General features: G+C 28.8%; 1 protein-coding gene and 1 long non-coding RNA gene across 8 annotated transcripts in view; one reads left to right on the top strand and one right to left on the bottom strand.

Annotated features, from left to right (window-relative positions):
• LOC148226434 (uncharacterized) overlaps positions 1-17,303 on the bottom strand; it is a 236,011-nt gene that overhangs the window by 18,793 nt on the left and 199,915 nt on the right. The gene's annotated exons all lie outside the window — the stretch shown is intronic.
• The window catches only part of Elk (Eag-like K[+] channel), a 120,567-nt gene that overhangs the window by 98,473 nt on the left and 4,791 nt on the right, over positions 1-17,303 (top strand). For all 6 annotated transcript variants that reach the window (XM_088204504.1, XM_088204508.1, XM_088204507.1 and 3 more), the window contains exons 6-9: positions 7,640-7,868; positions 7,931-8,094; positions 8,452-8,665; positions 17,115-17,294. In XM_088204504.1, the coding sequence (XP_088060630.1) occupies positions 7,640-7,868; positions 7,931-8,094; positions 8,452-8,665; positions 17,115-17,294 (787 nt within the window). The remainder of the gene's footprint in view (positions 1-7,639; positions 7,869-7,930; positions 8,095-8,451; positions 8,666-17,114; positions 17,295-17,303) is intronic.

The following is a 17,303-nucleotide window of genomic DNA, read 5'->3' as shown; positions in this document are numbered from 1 at the left end:
CTAAAATGTTAAAATAAAAACATTATTTCTGTTATATGATTTTATCTACACATATTCAAAGGAAAATATCTTTATTATTAATTAGAAGTTTAAATTTAGTGCTTATGCATATCAGATGTGCTTTTGAAGAGCTAGGTAAACTTTGCTTTGACTGGACTATTCGTTTTCGTATTTAGCTTTGAGCCCTTCCTTTGAACTTATCGCTGCAGTAGTACTTATTGAGTTTGTGATAATTTGGTCTAAAGCCCATTTTGATTATTTACAGTTCCCGCGGCTCTAGGGATGAAGTTAGTTAGAAAGTCGTTAACTTCATTGTTAACCACTCTAACTGAAAGTTATTTTTGCATTACATTATATTCACTTAAATTAAATAACGTAACAATTAACATGTAATTGCGAAGTATTATCACGATGTATCATTAGTGACAGTAGATGAAAAAAATTAGCGCTTCCATCGAAACCATCGAAAAAAATTTTTTTTTAAGTTATATATTATATGTAATTAAAATAGGTTTATCCATTAATATGTACGTATATATATAATACACTGCAATAGTTAGTATAATAGTAGATATCCTAATTATATATTCTTATTTTGGAACATTTACATAAGCTTTCCATCAATACTATTAATATAAATTATAAAATAATAGTGACTAATTTTTTTGATTAGATCCTGATAATTTAATACATTTTTGTTTTAATCAGTACAGATTTGTTGGCTCAGGTATAATTTATTAAAAGGCAAAGAAAGCTTATGTTTTATTGCATTTATCAACAAAATAATTGTACCGAGTTTTTATGTTTTTATGGCCATAAAAATGCATTAAAATATCGTAATTTTAATATATAAAATATATTTATTTATATTTAATTTCAGCAATATGAAATTTACATACTAATGTATGTTATTAAAATTCTCTGAATTGTATATCGCATTTATTATGCCAAAAAAACACATTTCAACTGCAGAGAGACATCAAAACGATTTCTTACTAAAAAGTAAAATAGCTTGTCTAAAGTAAACATACATAAAAATATTTAAAAGGCATTCAAATTAAAATGAGCCAATTCACTGTGATGTAGCATTTTAGATGAATACTTAGTTCATATTATACTAAGATTTAACGCATTTCTATAAAGTGAAATACCGTACGTAAAACTCTTATGCATGTTTCTGTTGATAAAGCATGTAAAAAGTATGATAAAAGAATATATGTTACTATCTAAAAGCAAAGAATTAAAAAACAATTTATTCAGATTAAAAATGTTCACGGTTATGCGAAATATTTTTAACCTGTTTTTCTGATTAATATTATTATTTATTATAAAGACACAATAAATGCCTATTTATTTATTTACTCACATACGAAATTTCAGATAAATATCTTAAATAGTTTCAGAGATAATACTTTTCGACATGATATAGGTAGTTTGACACCAATGTGCGGTGGAAGTATTCGATTGTATTTGCACACAAAAATCCCTTGATATTTTCTCCAATAAAATAATGTTTGTTACTTTATTAGTCTTAATAAAATATTTTTAACATACAATATAAGCTAATACCTAATATACATAAGTTTATTCAGAATGTGTAGTTTATTTACAATACCGAATAATGCAATTTTATTGGTTGATAACAACAATTTAAAAACATAATAGTAAATTATAAGCAAACAATAAGGTTGAATGATTTTTAATAATTTTGTTTTGGAATTTAAAACCCTTTTTATTTTGATCTAAAAAACTGTATAATAGAAAATTCTATGTATCGTCATCTTTTTCGTTTCGCAATAATATATATTTATATAAATTATTAACGTTAAAAAAACTAAGACGTTACTAGCACTACATAATTATCCTAATAACTTTATAAATTGTTTAAGGGTGTACTATAACAGATTTTAACTTATATTTAATTTAAATGTATATAAAAAAACATAAGCTAACGCAATTTCAAGGCTCTAAAAACTATAGTTTTAGTTAAATCTTGAAGAAATTATACGGCAATTATTTAATAACTTAACATACGAACCAATTTAACTGAAATTATTTAGCTTGTTGCAATATCGTAAAATATTGTGATATAAAATCTGTAAAAATTCAAGAAAACATAAAAAAAAATTGTATGCGATATGAAGTAATTCATAAAAAATATTAAAAATAAAAAGTTACAGATGCAATGGAAGCCATTGATATTGAGCACAAAAAAAGATTGAAATTTATATATTAAATTTACAATACATGTCGAACAAGTAAAATAAAAACCACTAAAAATATATTAATAGCACAGGCCACCAGGGACAGAGTTCCGAAGCACATTTATCTGAGGGTGCAGACCCTCAGCGACGCACCCCCAGATAAATGTGCTTCATTTTTATTTTCATAATATTTTTTTTCTTGTATATCATACGTTTTACGTATTTTAAAATTTTGTAGGAACTTCTTGATTCCACATTCTATCTGTATTAGACAAATATTTAAACTTTAATGATAGTATCAATTTGTACGTCCATATATTATTGTCGCAAATAATAATAAAAACTTATATAGAATTCATTCAAATAAATTTTTCAATATTACATATTATATTATTTAATGTAATATTTGTTTAATATCCCTTATGCAAAACTTTCATAATAATCTATTAAATTACCGAGCCAAAATATGAATATAAATCATGTAACTGACATGGGCGGTTCTAAGAAGCGATTAATTGGCTCTCTGGTATCGGCCGAGTAAATATGAACAATTTCCAAGAATACGGGAAAGCTTGGAGTGCTCTACTGGATGACATACATAAAATTGTGTTTTTATGGGACTTTATACGTGTCGAGTAGACATTCAAACTTTATTTAAAATTTGGTCGTTACGAGCTTTTATTGTTCTTTGACCTCTTAGCTTTTCCGATTAGAGTTCAACTTTCTGTTAATTATCTGTCGACGAACCCGTTAATTATTCGCCACGGAAGCGTTTAATCTTTAGCCGCTTGTTGTACCGAGAAATTTTCAATAAGCGATCGCTTTATAATAAATTTGGTGGTGTCCAAAAGTGTGGATTTATGTGCCAAACACATTTGCCAAAATCCGCTCAACATGAACGATTAATTAAACTTTCACGCAACATATTGAATTTCGTATTCAGTGATGAATTGTGAAATGTGACGGGTGAGCGTGTTTCGGTTCATGCTTTTTATATGGAGGAAAATTAAATGTCGAAAAAAATCAAACTGTGCATTGAAATATATCAAATTGCTGCATTTATGGATATAGTAATGAAATCTTTTACATAATTGGATTATACTTAATAATTTACTAATATCGCCCTTTCAACAAATATAATAAGGATGGTAGAAAATAATAATTAATTATTATTTAGTTTACATGCCATGATATGGAATAGATAGTATTGATAATATAATATGGTTCCTAAATACTGATTATAATATTATACATACATGATTACTATAATGTGCATTGCAATAATTGATTTTCCTGAACACAAAGTGAACCCACTGAAGTTTATAGTAATGCGTTATATTTAATTTTATACAGATTGTTGTTTCTCAATTTGTATCAAAGATAGTATCTATATTTTTTTAACATTTATTAAAAATATTTTATGTTATTATTTATTATATTTTTTGCAAGTCTCAAATGAACTTTTTAGTATTGAATAGATTATAGAGCATATAGAATATATCCATAATACTTTGACTGTATTGAAAAAAAGACATTCGAGGTCGTCGTCTTGTTTTAGTCCGTTAGAGGTATAGTTGAAGGTTAAACACTCGAGAGTTTCCTCTATATATGGAAGCGGCATTCTATAGTTGATGAGCTTGTTTGGAATTTTGAACTCCTCCGTGGCTTCACAAAATTTTCCTTTATACACACTGTCGAGGAAAATATCATTGCCGCTTTGAAATATATGTATCAGAGTTAAGCTCGAACGTCTATTCAAGCATCAGTCCATCGCATTATATATATATATATATATATATATATATATATATATATATATATATATATATATATATATATATATATATATATATATATATATATATATATATATATATATATATATATATATATATATATATATATATATATATATATATATATATATAAATATACATATATTATTATACATGTCATAACAACAATAAAAAGTAGTATAACATATTTAATCATTTTAACTATTGATGTGTGCATTACACTGAAAAATATTTTCAGTAAATTTTAATTGTTAATTAAATACAATTCTATATGGTGACTATTTTAAATGTAATTTAAATAAAAAATATTTTTTTGCCCTTGTGAGTTATTAAATAGTCGGACACATATATATGATTAATGGCAATGACTGTGAAAAGTAATTACATTCGGAAGCGAATTTTATACTTTAAAATATATAGGATTTTCTCGTAATTTCCCACGTTACACATGCGTAAAAATATGTATGTAGATATGAAATTTATATGCTACACCCGGATCGTTATGAATTTACTGTGTGTGTAATGAAAAAATTCATAACGCCACATGAGAAATGCCTTTATACAGGTGCTGTATTGAATTTCCACGTTACAAAATTCTAAAATTATTATATTACCTAATACTTTATTTTAATAATGTAGCTTTATATAAATAAAGTATGTTTAAAAGAATAAATCGATATGGATTATAAAAATATCTACATAAAAAAAACAAATCAAACAATAATTTAAGTAACCTGATTGAGTATTTATTTAAGCTATATTTTTAAGATAATTTGCTGTACTGTTAACGGGCAATGAAAAATGATTATTTCATCGGTTGTATATTACAATAAAGGTCAATCATTTGAAATATTAATAACAACCGCTATAAATCTAGTTTTATGTTGTGTGTTTATATATTATTTTACCATTAATAGTTCACGAGAAACCGACTTTTAAAGAACCGTTATGAATTTGTCTAACCTTTCTAAGTATATTTACTATTTTAGTTGAACCTTATAAATAATGTATTATCACCTAATATATTACATTATAAAAGTAAGAGAATTGAATGCATTAATAATACATATATTTTATTGATTACTAAGTGGTATGATTTTTTTTTTATACATATGAACTTTCCGTGATATTATAGTTATCGAGTAACATTTACTTTGATAAGTGGTCAGAAAAAAATATACAATTAAATAATAATTTACATTTATTATTTGTCATGTCAGTCAGGTATATTTAGGTCGTCTGGTGTCGTCATATCTACAGTCAAGTAGTTCGGTGTATAAAAGATGTAAAATAGTATTATATAAAATAAATTAAATTTTGTAATAATAAATATGGAGAGGCTACATTGGGTTTTCTTTACATGCTAATATCATAATCAAAAAAATATTAATTATTTATGTATAGATTGTAAATAAATAAATATAAAATAATAATAAAAAATAATGGTTACTGACTAAACAACACATTATATATTAATTTTCAACTTGTCGCTTAAAACTTCATCGTTTCCTAATTTGTGGAAACAATAAAAAGGGTGATAAATCGTGTATCGAAAATTCAGACCAGACGCTTTTCTTTCGGCATCTGCTTAGTTGTTTGAAATCATTTTTCACTGATACATTTTACACAATCACTGTCAACAAGAGCTAGTTGAAAAAAAAACAGGTTTCGTCCGCGTCGTGCCACTCTTACTAATCACTATGCCTTTCAAAGGCAGTGACAAAATCCCTCAATTCTCGAAATATTTATTATATTTTGATGATATGTTTAAGAGTATTAGCACAAATTCAGATTTACTTTTAAAAATATAATGGTAAACTGATTAAAATATTATTTAAGCACAGATCACCAAATTAAAATTTTAAGGAGCCCTCCAATAAGGATCTGCTTCTAAAAGAATAAAAAACATTTATTTTTGTGGCCCTTAAAATATTTTTTGGCAATGAAACGATTCTTCACAATAGTTAGCAGTAAGCAAAATTCACCTACTTGCTAAATTCTGCTTATAAATTGTTAAACATTTTCCCACTTAAACCCACTCACAGCAAATCATTCAAATGTCCACACAATCGAGATTTTTTTGGACATTTTCAATAATACAAACGAACCGTAGGTAAAACTTCTAACAATTTTTCCGCGCCGCTTGTCCCTTACCTTTGTCATGTAAAAATTTTCCATACGCCTTTAGAAAAGGGTTCGTAATATCATTACGTTACCTTGTATGTAGCAGTTTTGCAGCAATAGTATCAATTTCGATTTCAACCCTTTATTGTACGGTTTTAATCCATTTTTCGAAGATAAAGTTATGTATGATTTAATCACGAAAAATAAGATTTCGCGGTAGCTCTAAAATTTCCACACCATCACTCGCGAATTTTTCTCGAAACAAGAAGGGGATTATTTTATTCGACGGGTGGTGAGATTGAAAAATTTCAGTAGAGAAAAACCGATTAAGATTGTGGAAAGTTCATAGATTTTTCTCGAGACGCGTTGTTTATTTTCATTTATTTTGCAAAAAAATAGTGTAAAGGAAATGTGCTTGTAATATTATTTTGCTACAATTTATTGTTAAAAATTTTAATATTAAATTAATTAATAAATGTTTCACCTTAGTACTACTTATCAACGGTTGAGCCATATTTATTTCTTTAATCTTTGACAAGTCTTTCGAACAGAAACTGTAAAGTATGAACGAAATCCGTAGCTTTTTATCGGAAGCACGTTCAAGGAAATTCTATATGAAATGTACATATATAGAATTGTAATTATTTGTTAAGTTTATTTAATATATTGTAATATCTTTCCTGGTAAATATTAAAAAAAGGAAAATGTAATATAGTCATAGTTCATACAACTCGATATACATATATAGTGTTTTATGGTCATGTATATATTATATTATTATACAAAGAAATATCAATATTTTAGTATTACATGAAAGTAAAATATCTTTTCTTTGGAATGCTTTTTGTCTACTCATAATTCGTACACTAATGTAAATATACTACAGAAACAGATTTTCATTCATTCATTTTCAGATATCAAATTATTTTATAGGTTCTTTGAAATTAGTTTAAAAAAAAATACATTGACAAGTATATGCAGCTAATATTTTGCTTCCAAATATGTTTATTAAATTTGTGTAGTTGCTATAATGTATATTTTAAAACTTTTCTGTAATGAAAATATTCAGGATGTTGTAAATATTATATAAAATAAATATTAGGATTTTATAAAATATATTGCCTGAAAAATCACGTGATATAATTCCTAATAAGTACTGGTATTAATTGGTTGTCTTTCTTTTATCTATATCAAAATAATTTGTATATATATGTGTACTTTTATTATATTAAATATATAATGAAATGATTTGCTAATACAAGAAAATATTTTATACCGTTTTAATTAAAAAATATGTATACTCTTTACAGAACATAATACTCCCGTAGCTACTTTTAAATTCAATAAAAACTGCCGTCTACTTTTTCATCAACTCCACACAAGACTAAAGTACTATACACGATACGAGCAAAGCTCTAACAAAACTACGTGCACAAGAAACTTTATAGCTAAATAAAAATATAACCAATGAGAAACTTTCTTTGTATGATTAATTATTTTTATGAAATTTTATAGAACCTCCTACATTCCACCGATCCGCCCCTGCCAGAATACAAAACATCAGCCCTAAAAAAATCTAGATTTATAATATCTCATTATGGAGTGTTTAAGACGATTTGGGATTGGCTGATTCTTACAGCCACGTTCTATGTGGCTGTCGTAGTACCGTATAATGCTAGTTTCGTCAATGTCGACAGACCTTCAATGATCACTGACGTAGTGGTGGAAGCTTTGTTCATAGTAGGCAAGTAACCTAATTAATATTGCTATAATAATAATATTTTGTATTATAAATTGAATTTTCAGATATTATTTTAAATTTTCGAACGACGTACGTGAGCAGCAAGGGCGAAGTGGTTTCAAATTCCAAATCGATAGCACTCAATTATCTGAAAAGCTGGTTCATTGTGGATCTCCTGGCAGCCTTACCATTCGATCATCTTTACGCTTCGGACCTATACAGCGGAGAGGTTCACTATTAAAATATATATATATTTAGAATATTGAAAAGTTTCATAATAGAGAGTGAGAGAGAAAGTTTTAGTTGTAAGTTAGTATCCAATTATAAGTTTTATACAACATTTTCACGGACGTTCGGCGAATATTTTCATGTTTGAACCCTCAGACAGGTGTTGAATATTAAAATTTAATCTAGATTGTGTTATTTCAACGCTAATGCATTAATTTGGCGCACTCGGCGAGGCGAAACGTTTTCGATTCGAAAGTTTAATTATTTCGAACCCTATCTTAGCTTAACGCTCGCTTAGCTTTTGTATTAGTTTTGTATTGGATTCGGAAGAGACTGGTTTCAAAGTTTTGTTTTTCAGGAATCGGGACATGGACACATTCATCTTGTCAAGTTGACGAGACTACTGAGATTGGCCAGGCTGCTGCAAAAAATGGATCGATATTCGCAATACAGTGCAATGATCCTCACTTTACTGATGCTATCGTTCACATTGGTGGCACATTGGCTAGCGTGCATTTGGTTCGTTATCGCTGAAAAGGAACGCAATAGGAATGACAGAGATTGGGACTTAGGTTAGTATTTAATACTAAGATTTACCTAATATGTGTTAATCAATCACCTCGAAATTTATTTATAAAAATAGGATCATAAAAGTTATAAAACAGATACTATTTTATGTTTAATTTTTAAAATTATATATAACCTACTACCATTAACCATTAAAAGAAATATAATTATTTATAATGGATTTTACATATCAAAACATTAAACACATATGCAGCAACCCATATTGTAATCTAAATTATACTCAAATGTACTATGTCAACTCATAATATTAATTCTACACAATCAAAGCAGTTAAAATTGTTAACTGCACATTATATATTAAAATAGTTTCTTTAACTCATTATATCTATAATCACATTGTAAAGTTCTATTACAAATTTGATACTTGTATAAAGTACTCTCAATTATCCGTGCTTTATATTAAAAAAATGGATGAGAATAATCTAAAAAGCGTATTATAGTAATGTGTTGCGAGAATGGTAAAACTTTTGCTGATTGGAAAAGTAAAAAACATAAACCATTAAAAGATACTGAAATAAAAAATCTGCCTCTTTGATTATTAAGAAAAGATCATTGATGTATTGAGTTCTTTGAAGATTGTTTCAAAACCTAATGGGTTTCTGAAGTTAAACATTTTTAAAGTAGAGGGTTGCCACTGAAAGCAGTATTGTTTGGTTAATGTTCCTTTTGATCCAAAAAAAACATATTGAAAACAAACGACCCACCATACATACGCTTATAAGACTTGCAATATAGTTAAGGTCAGTATGAGCTTATTTATACATATTTAAAGTTCAATATTGGTGACAGTATAGAATTCTTAAGCATTCTGTATATGTTCGTTAGCAAAATCCAATGTGTCAATTTTTTGAAAGTATTAAAATTTAAGCACTCGTAACTCAGTAGGTTTAACTTTTAACGAAAAGATCACTAAATATGAAACGTTTAAAAGCCTAAACTTCATCTAAATAAAATATAAAAAAATAGTTTTTTGCTTCAAAACAAGCGATGTATCAGTTCGATCGGACCCCCATACGAGCCATTTTGAGACTTTCAGAAGAGTTAACGCTCTTAACTGCTTGGTTTTAAAGATTAAAAATTAAATTTCTAGTATCGTATAGAACTACTGAGCACCCTTATACGTTCTGTATGAAAAAAATTTAAAGTGTCATAACTTTGCAATATGAAATTCTACTGAAAAATGTCGTATGCAAAAAGTGCTCAGAAGCTTAAATTGCATTTAAAAAAATTAAAAAAAAATTTTTTTTTTAAAAAAACGAGTCATATGGTAAATTGACCGGGCCCCCATCGAGATTTTATGGAGTAAAGTGTTATATAACATGAAATATGCAAATTAATGGAAAAATTAGATTGCTTTAAAAATGTCAATCAGGAAAACATATTATTGGATTTATTTGTTTGCTATTTTCCATCTGAAAATTTAGGTTTAATTTTTAAATATATATTAATTCTTAACCTTGGTGTCTCAAAATATTGTATACGATGTTAAATTCAGATTGATTTATTCTAAGAAAAAATATATAATTTTACGCTGGATGTATCTAAGTTATAATATATGTAGATTAAGGGTAATCATTTTATTTGATTTCGTCTGAAACGCTTAATTTAATTTCTTTACGTCCTTACTTTGAAAAATAAATGGTATTGATTTTATTATAACATTTTTATTTTGGTAGCGAAATTATATCTGTAAATAATATAGCTAAAACTGATAAGCAGCATTTAAATCAATATAAATTTGGTGTTTATTAATTTAAATTTAAATCATTAAAAATATGTTTTCTAAATTATGGAAAATATGGTATTTTATAATTATATTAGTCATTAATAATGTTATTATTAAATAAACTTAAATTTTTAATAGATTCAATATTATACTACATATATTATAAAAGTAGGAAAAATATTTAAAAGGTGACTGATCGGAAAAAACGATTTTCCAGTCTGGCACACCCAGAACGTATAATTATCAAAATATAGTTTGGGTGGCAGGATCTTGAACCCAGACTCTCTTCATTAATATATCACTTCATCTATATAATAAAACGCTACATAAAAGGCTTTACAGCGTAGTATATTTGATTTTGTCAATGCGACAAATCAAAGCAGGATTTTCCAGCTTTTCCTGAAAACCTCCACCCGTAGGCAATAAGCGTGTTTCTGGTAAACATCTCTATTACATACGCACATATCGATTTCGAATGCGAAAACAAGCGTGATCCATCCGAATGAGAGAGAGATAGAAGGCTTTATTTAATCGAACACGCATAAACGCGCTTTAACCCTTTCGGGTCGGATTTCCGACACAGCAAGCGATGGCGTCTCGATTCGGGATATAATAATGGAAATGGCATGCTTAGCAAATGTCAATGGATGATTCGCATCTACTTTAACGTAGTATATTACGTATGGAAATATACATAGTTTATGTGTGCATAATTATAAATATGTAAATATGTATTGAGACGCTTTAATTAACTTAGGTAATGCCTTATCTAAGATCAGCTAAGACAACGTATGTGTTTATTTTATATAATATTACCCTTTAATAATAATTAATTAATATATATAATATATTATATGTGTGTATATATATATATATATATAATACCTAAAAGACCTCGGTTCGAAACCCATATGGCCCTAATGTTTTTCAATTTCAATCATGTCTTGAGATTGGAAATTTTGATTGTTACATATTTATAATTCCGATCGATCATCACAGATTCGGTCTTCCTAGAATTTCCAAATCTCACACATGAATATCGTGATGAATAATTCAAATAAAGTCGAGTTAGGTCGTGCATAGTGTAATAATAGTTTATAAATAATAAAATAGATTTATATATATTTATTGAAAGCTGTAATAATAGTTTATAAATAATAAAATATATTTAATTGATTCACAGAATTTAATTTTAAAATGGTGTCTCATTACTTACCAAGTAGTTGTTAGTTGTGTGTTAGTTAAAAATTAGAGAAATTCTCATGAGCAAGTATTGATGATTTGGGGGCAAAACTGGAATCTCTATTTTTATATTTTAAATATATATTAAAAAATTTCTAGCTATTTAGCGAGTGCATTGTCTTGGGTAGCATAAATCCGGCAATAATTGAATCGTAAATGTATGCTATCTGCTTGAATGGCCAAACTTCTTAATTTTTTTATGTTCGATTGTTAAATTATTATATTTTGCCATAACTTATCCGTAAAGAAGATACATTGCATTTCAATTGTCCTTTTAGCCAGTGCACTAAAACGCTGTAATTTACACATAAAAATGAAAAAAATCCGTTAATTTTTAATTAATCTTGCTTAAACTAATTGCATCTGATTTATATCTTAATTTAAGACCTTTTGCTAATTTTAAGTATTTACAATATTCTGTTAAAATTTGTTTTTAAAATTATCTTATAATTTTTATATATCGCTAAAAGAAAAGCTCTGTGAGTTGTTTTACAATGGCTTTAAATATCATCAAACAAAAAAACGGCTTGGTTTACCAGAACATTAACTATCGGGAGAGCACCCAGAATTGCACAATAGCCACGCAGTCAAGAAAAAAAATAATGCCATCACATTGTTTAAATTATCGTTTGTAATTTTTAGACAGTCGCTTAACATGATGCTTAGAAAATTTTACCTTTCTTAACAAATGATTTTGTAAATGAAGTTCATTATCAAGGTAATCACTCATCATCAGTCGAATCATCAAACGAAGATTCCCGAACTGGATTTTCAATTGATTCTGTTTATTGCAAAGCTATTATAAAAATATGTTAAATGGTGTTGCAAATTTGAAGCAATTATAAGTGACGTTTTGTGCTGTCACTAATATTCGCATTTTACATATTGATAAAAAAAAATGTTTTAATGTGCTGAACAAATGACGAGCTTTAAGATTAGTATTTTAAAGTTAAGAACTGATTTTATGATCCAGTTGCTAATTGATATGCGCATTTCTTGAGAAAGTAAGCAGGCGCGAGAATTAAGACTCACATGAGCAATCCTTAAGAAATATTTTATCTGCGTTGTATCCCTCATACCTTAATAAAAAAGCAATGTATTTTTATACGTGTCTAAAAAAAGATAAACCTGAAATGAATTTTTTTAGAAAAGCAGCAATTACATTGAGCTTCAATTATGTTAGCTAAAGCTTATATTAAGTAAATGTTACATTTTATTCCATCAATAAAGTAAATTTTCTGAGAAATATCTTACGATTTTTCATTCAGTTTGAATTAGGGCACAAGTGTCATCTCTAGTGTATAAGATTGGACTCGACTGAAAAAGCGCTTTATTCGATATTAGGTAATTAAAATAATAATCGAGGACGTACTAAGAAACGTTAGATTGAAATTTTATTATTCGAATCGATTTTGTAGGAATAGATTCGTTTGGAGAATGGACTACGATAAAATTCAATTATTTTAGACTGAAAGTCTGGCTGTTCGATCTGAAATGAATAAGGCGAGATTAATAATTGACATCCAATGATATACATATATAAAATTTATCGATAATTTAGGCAATGCAATTTAATACAAAGCTCGAATTTTATGATAGAGTTTAGAGCACTTAGATTTTATTGGTTAAACATTTAACTGAGGACATTATAGGTGCGTATTCTAAATGATTTACTAAACAGATTTTTCGTTCCAGCATTAGCATATTTGATTTGTTGAATATCTCAGGAACGCAAGAAGGTACTGATTGCTTAAAATATATTTTTCAAGAGTATAAATAATATTAATGGAAGGAAAATATGTTACGTAAAAAGTATGATACAAAAATATCTGACTTATTTTTTAAATAAATAAATTACAGTACTCCTAATGAATAAAACCTGAATCTTTAGATTCATATATATGTATATTATTATACTATAATATAATGTATGTATTATAATTATTAATTACCGATATTAAAATTTAGGACTTGCTAATTTATATATATATATTTTATAAAAAAATGCGTTGAAATTTAAGATGACATAAAAAATAACATTAAAAATATAGTATCACATTTCAATATCACTTTTGGACCGTTCCTCGTTCATATCACATAGCTCCATCTACATTGAACCTTCCCCAATTATTCTTGAATGAAGTGTCTGATTAAAGTTGAAGTTGAATTTAATTGAACGTCCGCCTAACGAATTCATTGATCTTCTGCTCATTTTTCGCACCACGAACGTTTACGAAAGCCGTCAAATTTTTGTAAACACCCTGTCTTGTGACGAAAGCGATGTTTCTCTTTTCCTACCGAAATAAATCGTACGCGAGTTATTAACGTGTATGTGTATGTTTTATTGTATATTGCTAGACGAATTTATTCGGCCGCAATTTCCATTCACCTTTGGCTAAAAGCTAATCTTGATGCTGGTTCGTTTCATCAACCCCATTGAAAGGTCTCTTCTCTTAGGAAACGTATCATGTATTGTTGAAGCTATGAAGCCGTTCGTTTGAGAGTGCGTTTTATTCATAAATCCGATATCTGATACTGTCTATGATTATAATAATATATAATGAGGTATATCGCTATACTTGGAATTTGAATCATGATTTATTAAATAATGATATTAAGTATCAACCTACTTCAATTACAATTGTGTAAATTCTAAGTATCACTATGATTTAGAATATTTATATAAAAAATGTATTTTTAAAAAATAATCTAATTTTTGATTGATAATTTAATTGAATATTTGTATCAAATATAACATTTTACGTTATAAAAAAAATTGAGATAATTTCTGGGAGCAGTTTGTATATGAAAATTACAATTAATCTACTATAATAATTCATATTTATGATTTAAAAACTAGTAATATAATTCATTGCAATAAATTCACTAAGAGGAATGTATGTAATGACAAATTAGAAAAGATATTAGAATAGTCATAGGAGGCATAAACGCCAAAGAAGTAAAATAAACAATTTATATACAAACAATTGCTAAATATTGTCTGCACAATAAATGTAATAATACTGGCACAAGGCTTGTGATCTTTGGGGCGTCTAAAAATATGGTTATTGGTAGTACCATATTTCCACATAGCCATGGAAAACCCCCGATGGCATAACCGTAAACCAAATTGACCACGTCCTCATTAACGCACGGCGTATATCAAATCTAATAGACTTCAGGGCATATCGTGTGGCCAATGTGGATTCGGACTATCACCATTGCAAAAGTACGTGCTCGCATATCCATTTCCAAAAAGGTAAACCAACGCTTACTAGAAAATATAACATCGAATCAGTGGAGGTTCGTCCATATAGGCTGCGGGGCTGCAGCCCTTCCAGTATAAAATAAATGTTCCTGTAACTTAGACAACTTGATCAATTATTTTTGTCTAGAATAATATCTTATATAGCAGGCCTGGTCAATAAGTCTATCGCGATCGATCACGGGCTATAACCCGGTCGATTGCAAAACAACATGGCAAAATATTCACATCGTGTTTGATATCAATCTAAATTATAATCGAAGCACGTTGGGATATGTATTTTTTTAAATACACAGTAAAACTTCAGATTGCGAGTAACTTAACTTACGAGTGTTTGGCAATACGAGCAATTTATTTTATGCAAAAAAAATATATATAATATTACATAATTTTGCGAAAAAATCCAAGGATTCAAAAGTCTAAATATTTTCTTTAAAGATATTAAATGAAGTTATAGTAACTATTGTGGTCTTCATACATTTTTTGAGAGATATGTGTAATAAACAAGAAGGGCCAATATCGACCTAAGTGATCGACATTTATGACCAATTATCTGTCTGTTTGTGTATATTTCGTGGTGCAAATAATAAAAAGCTTTTAAGCAATTTTACTTTGCATTCGGTTTCTTTTAAAAATACTTTATACGCTAATCATTTTTTTCTGGATGTCTTCTATATTTTTATAACGGGTGCCAGAGCACCACTTGCCAATTTATTCCAATGAAATATATTCTTATATTATATAAGTGCGGCCACATACTCTTATTTCTCATTCACACCCACTTGATTCGCGAGCGAGAGAAAGGGAAAAGATCTCACCGCTTGGACTTAATTTGCCCCAACCGTGGAGGCAATTACTGTTTAGGGTGCGTAACCCTAGGGGTGGTTGACCTCGCAGCCAATGAGACTCCTGGTCGAATCCTATTAGACTGTTTATTATTTTATATTTACAAGTTTGTTAATGGACGAATACGGCGTGACGTTTTTCGTGATGTCGGAGTTCGTGCAGTTGATGATGCTCAGGATGGCTCAAGCTGCATGCGACAGGTGTCAGGAGTGTCAGGTGGGGGCGCGTAGCTGGTTCCTCAGGAAGTCTGCTGGTCGTCGTTTGCCGCTGATTCCGCTCTCTGGCGTCTGGTCTCTGTCTCGTGCCTCTCGTCTCTCGCTTGACTGCCTCGGGCTCTCTACCAAGGTCTTGTGTCCACTGCGGATCAACTGCCGTCTCCTCGTCGGAGTCCGGGCTTATATTATTTTAGGGGATGCACCCTTGCTGGCCAATCACGCTTGTGCGTCGATCTCCTAGCCAATCGCTGGAGTCGCTTCGTAGAATTCGAGAAATCGGATGTTGCATATTTGGAAGCGAGTTTTTGCTTGCTCCGACTTTCGAATTCTACGGAAAGGGTTTGCTGTTGTGATGATTAATTGCATCCGCACCGTTTGGTCACAAAAAGGATTCTCTTAACGACCCGTGTTGTGTGGTCAAAAGAAATCCCTCTTGTGCCATGATGTTTGTCTCATTGTTAATGGTGAACATTCTTGGTTACGGGCATTAACGATGAGACAATTGTCCGTTACTATTCATGGTGGTCGACAGTCGCCACAACTGGATAACAAGTCTGATGGAAGAAGATCGGCCGGCAGATCAAAGCTTCGGTGGTTGGAAGATGTGACAAAATATGCCACTGCAGTCGTAGCCAACAACTGGTGGAATCTGGCGCAGAACCGGAGGAGCCAATTATGATAAAAATCAGCGTTATATAATTAACATATTTTAAAATACTTTCTTGGAACAAAAATGATAATAAAACCGATGTTGTTATAAAATATAGACTAGTTTAATATTCTTTATCTTATCTATGTCTCAATATCTTTATTTTCAGTTATAAAGTGAATAAATATTCAATGTTTAAAACACAGTTGATGAATAATATTAAAATCGTATGAATTTATTCCAATATTCTTAACTATACAAATAACTTAAAAGAGAAAAATAAACGAAGGAAGCGGTGCTTCTTCCGCTTCTACGTACATACATTAGCTCATCTTTAAAATGCGTTTTACATATGTGGTTTCCCACAATTTAGCTTTGATATAGCTTATTTTGCATATCAAATAAGTTTAATATTATATATTGGAAGCATACAAATTTTAAATGACTTTTCTAATATATTAATTAAACAATGTATTACTAATTTTTTCAGGATGGTTGCACACTTTGGCAGAACGTCTTAAAGTTTCCGTTTACAACATATCACATAGCGAAAGTTACATAACGGCTTTGTACTTCACGTGTTCTAGTTTAACCAGCGTTGGATTTGGAAACGTTTCAGCGAACACTTCGAGTGAAAAAATATTTAGTATTTGCACCATGTTAATAGGAGGTACAGTTT

The sequence above is a fragment of the Plectrocnemia conspersa genome, unplaced genomic scaffold (assembly GCF_051122295.1).
Source record: "Plectrocnemia conspersa isolate PC_06_02 unplaced genomic scaffold, ASM5112229v1 ptg000014l, whole genome shotgun sequence".
Classification (NCBI taxonomy): Eukaryota; Metazoa; Arthropoda; class Insecta; order Trichoptera; family Polycentropodidae; genus Plectrocnemia; species Plectrocnemia conspersa.
Note: the sequence above shows the minus strand (reverse complement) of the source record. Positions and strands in the feature narration are given on the sequence as shown.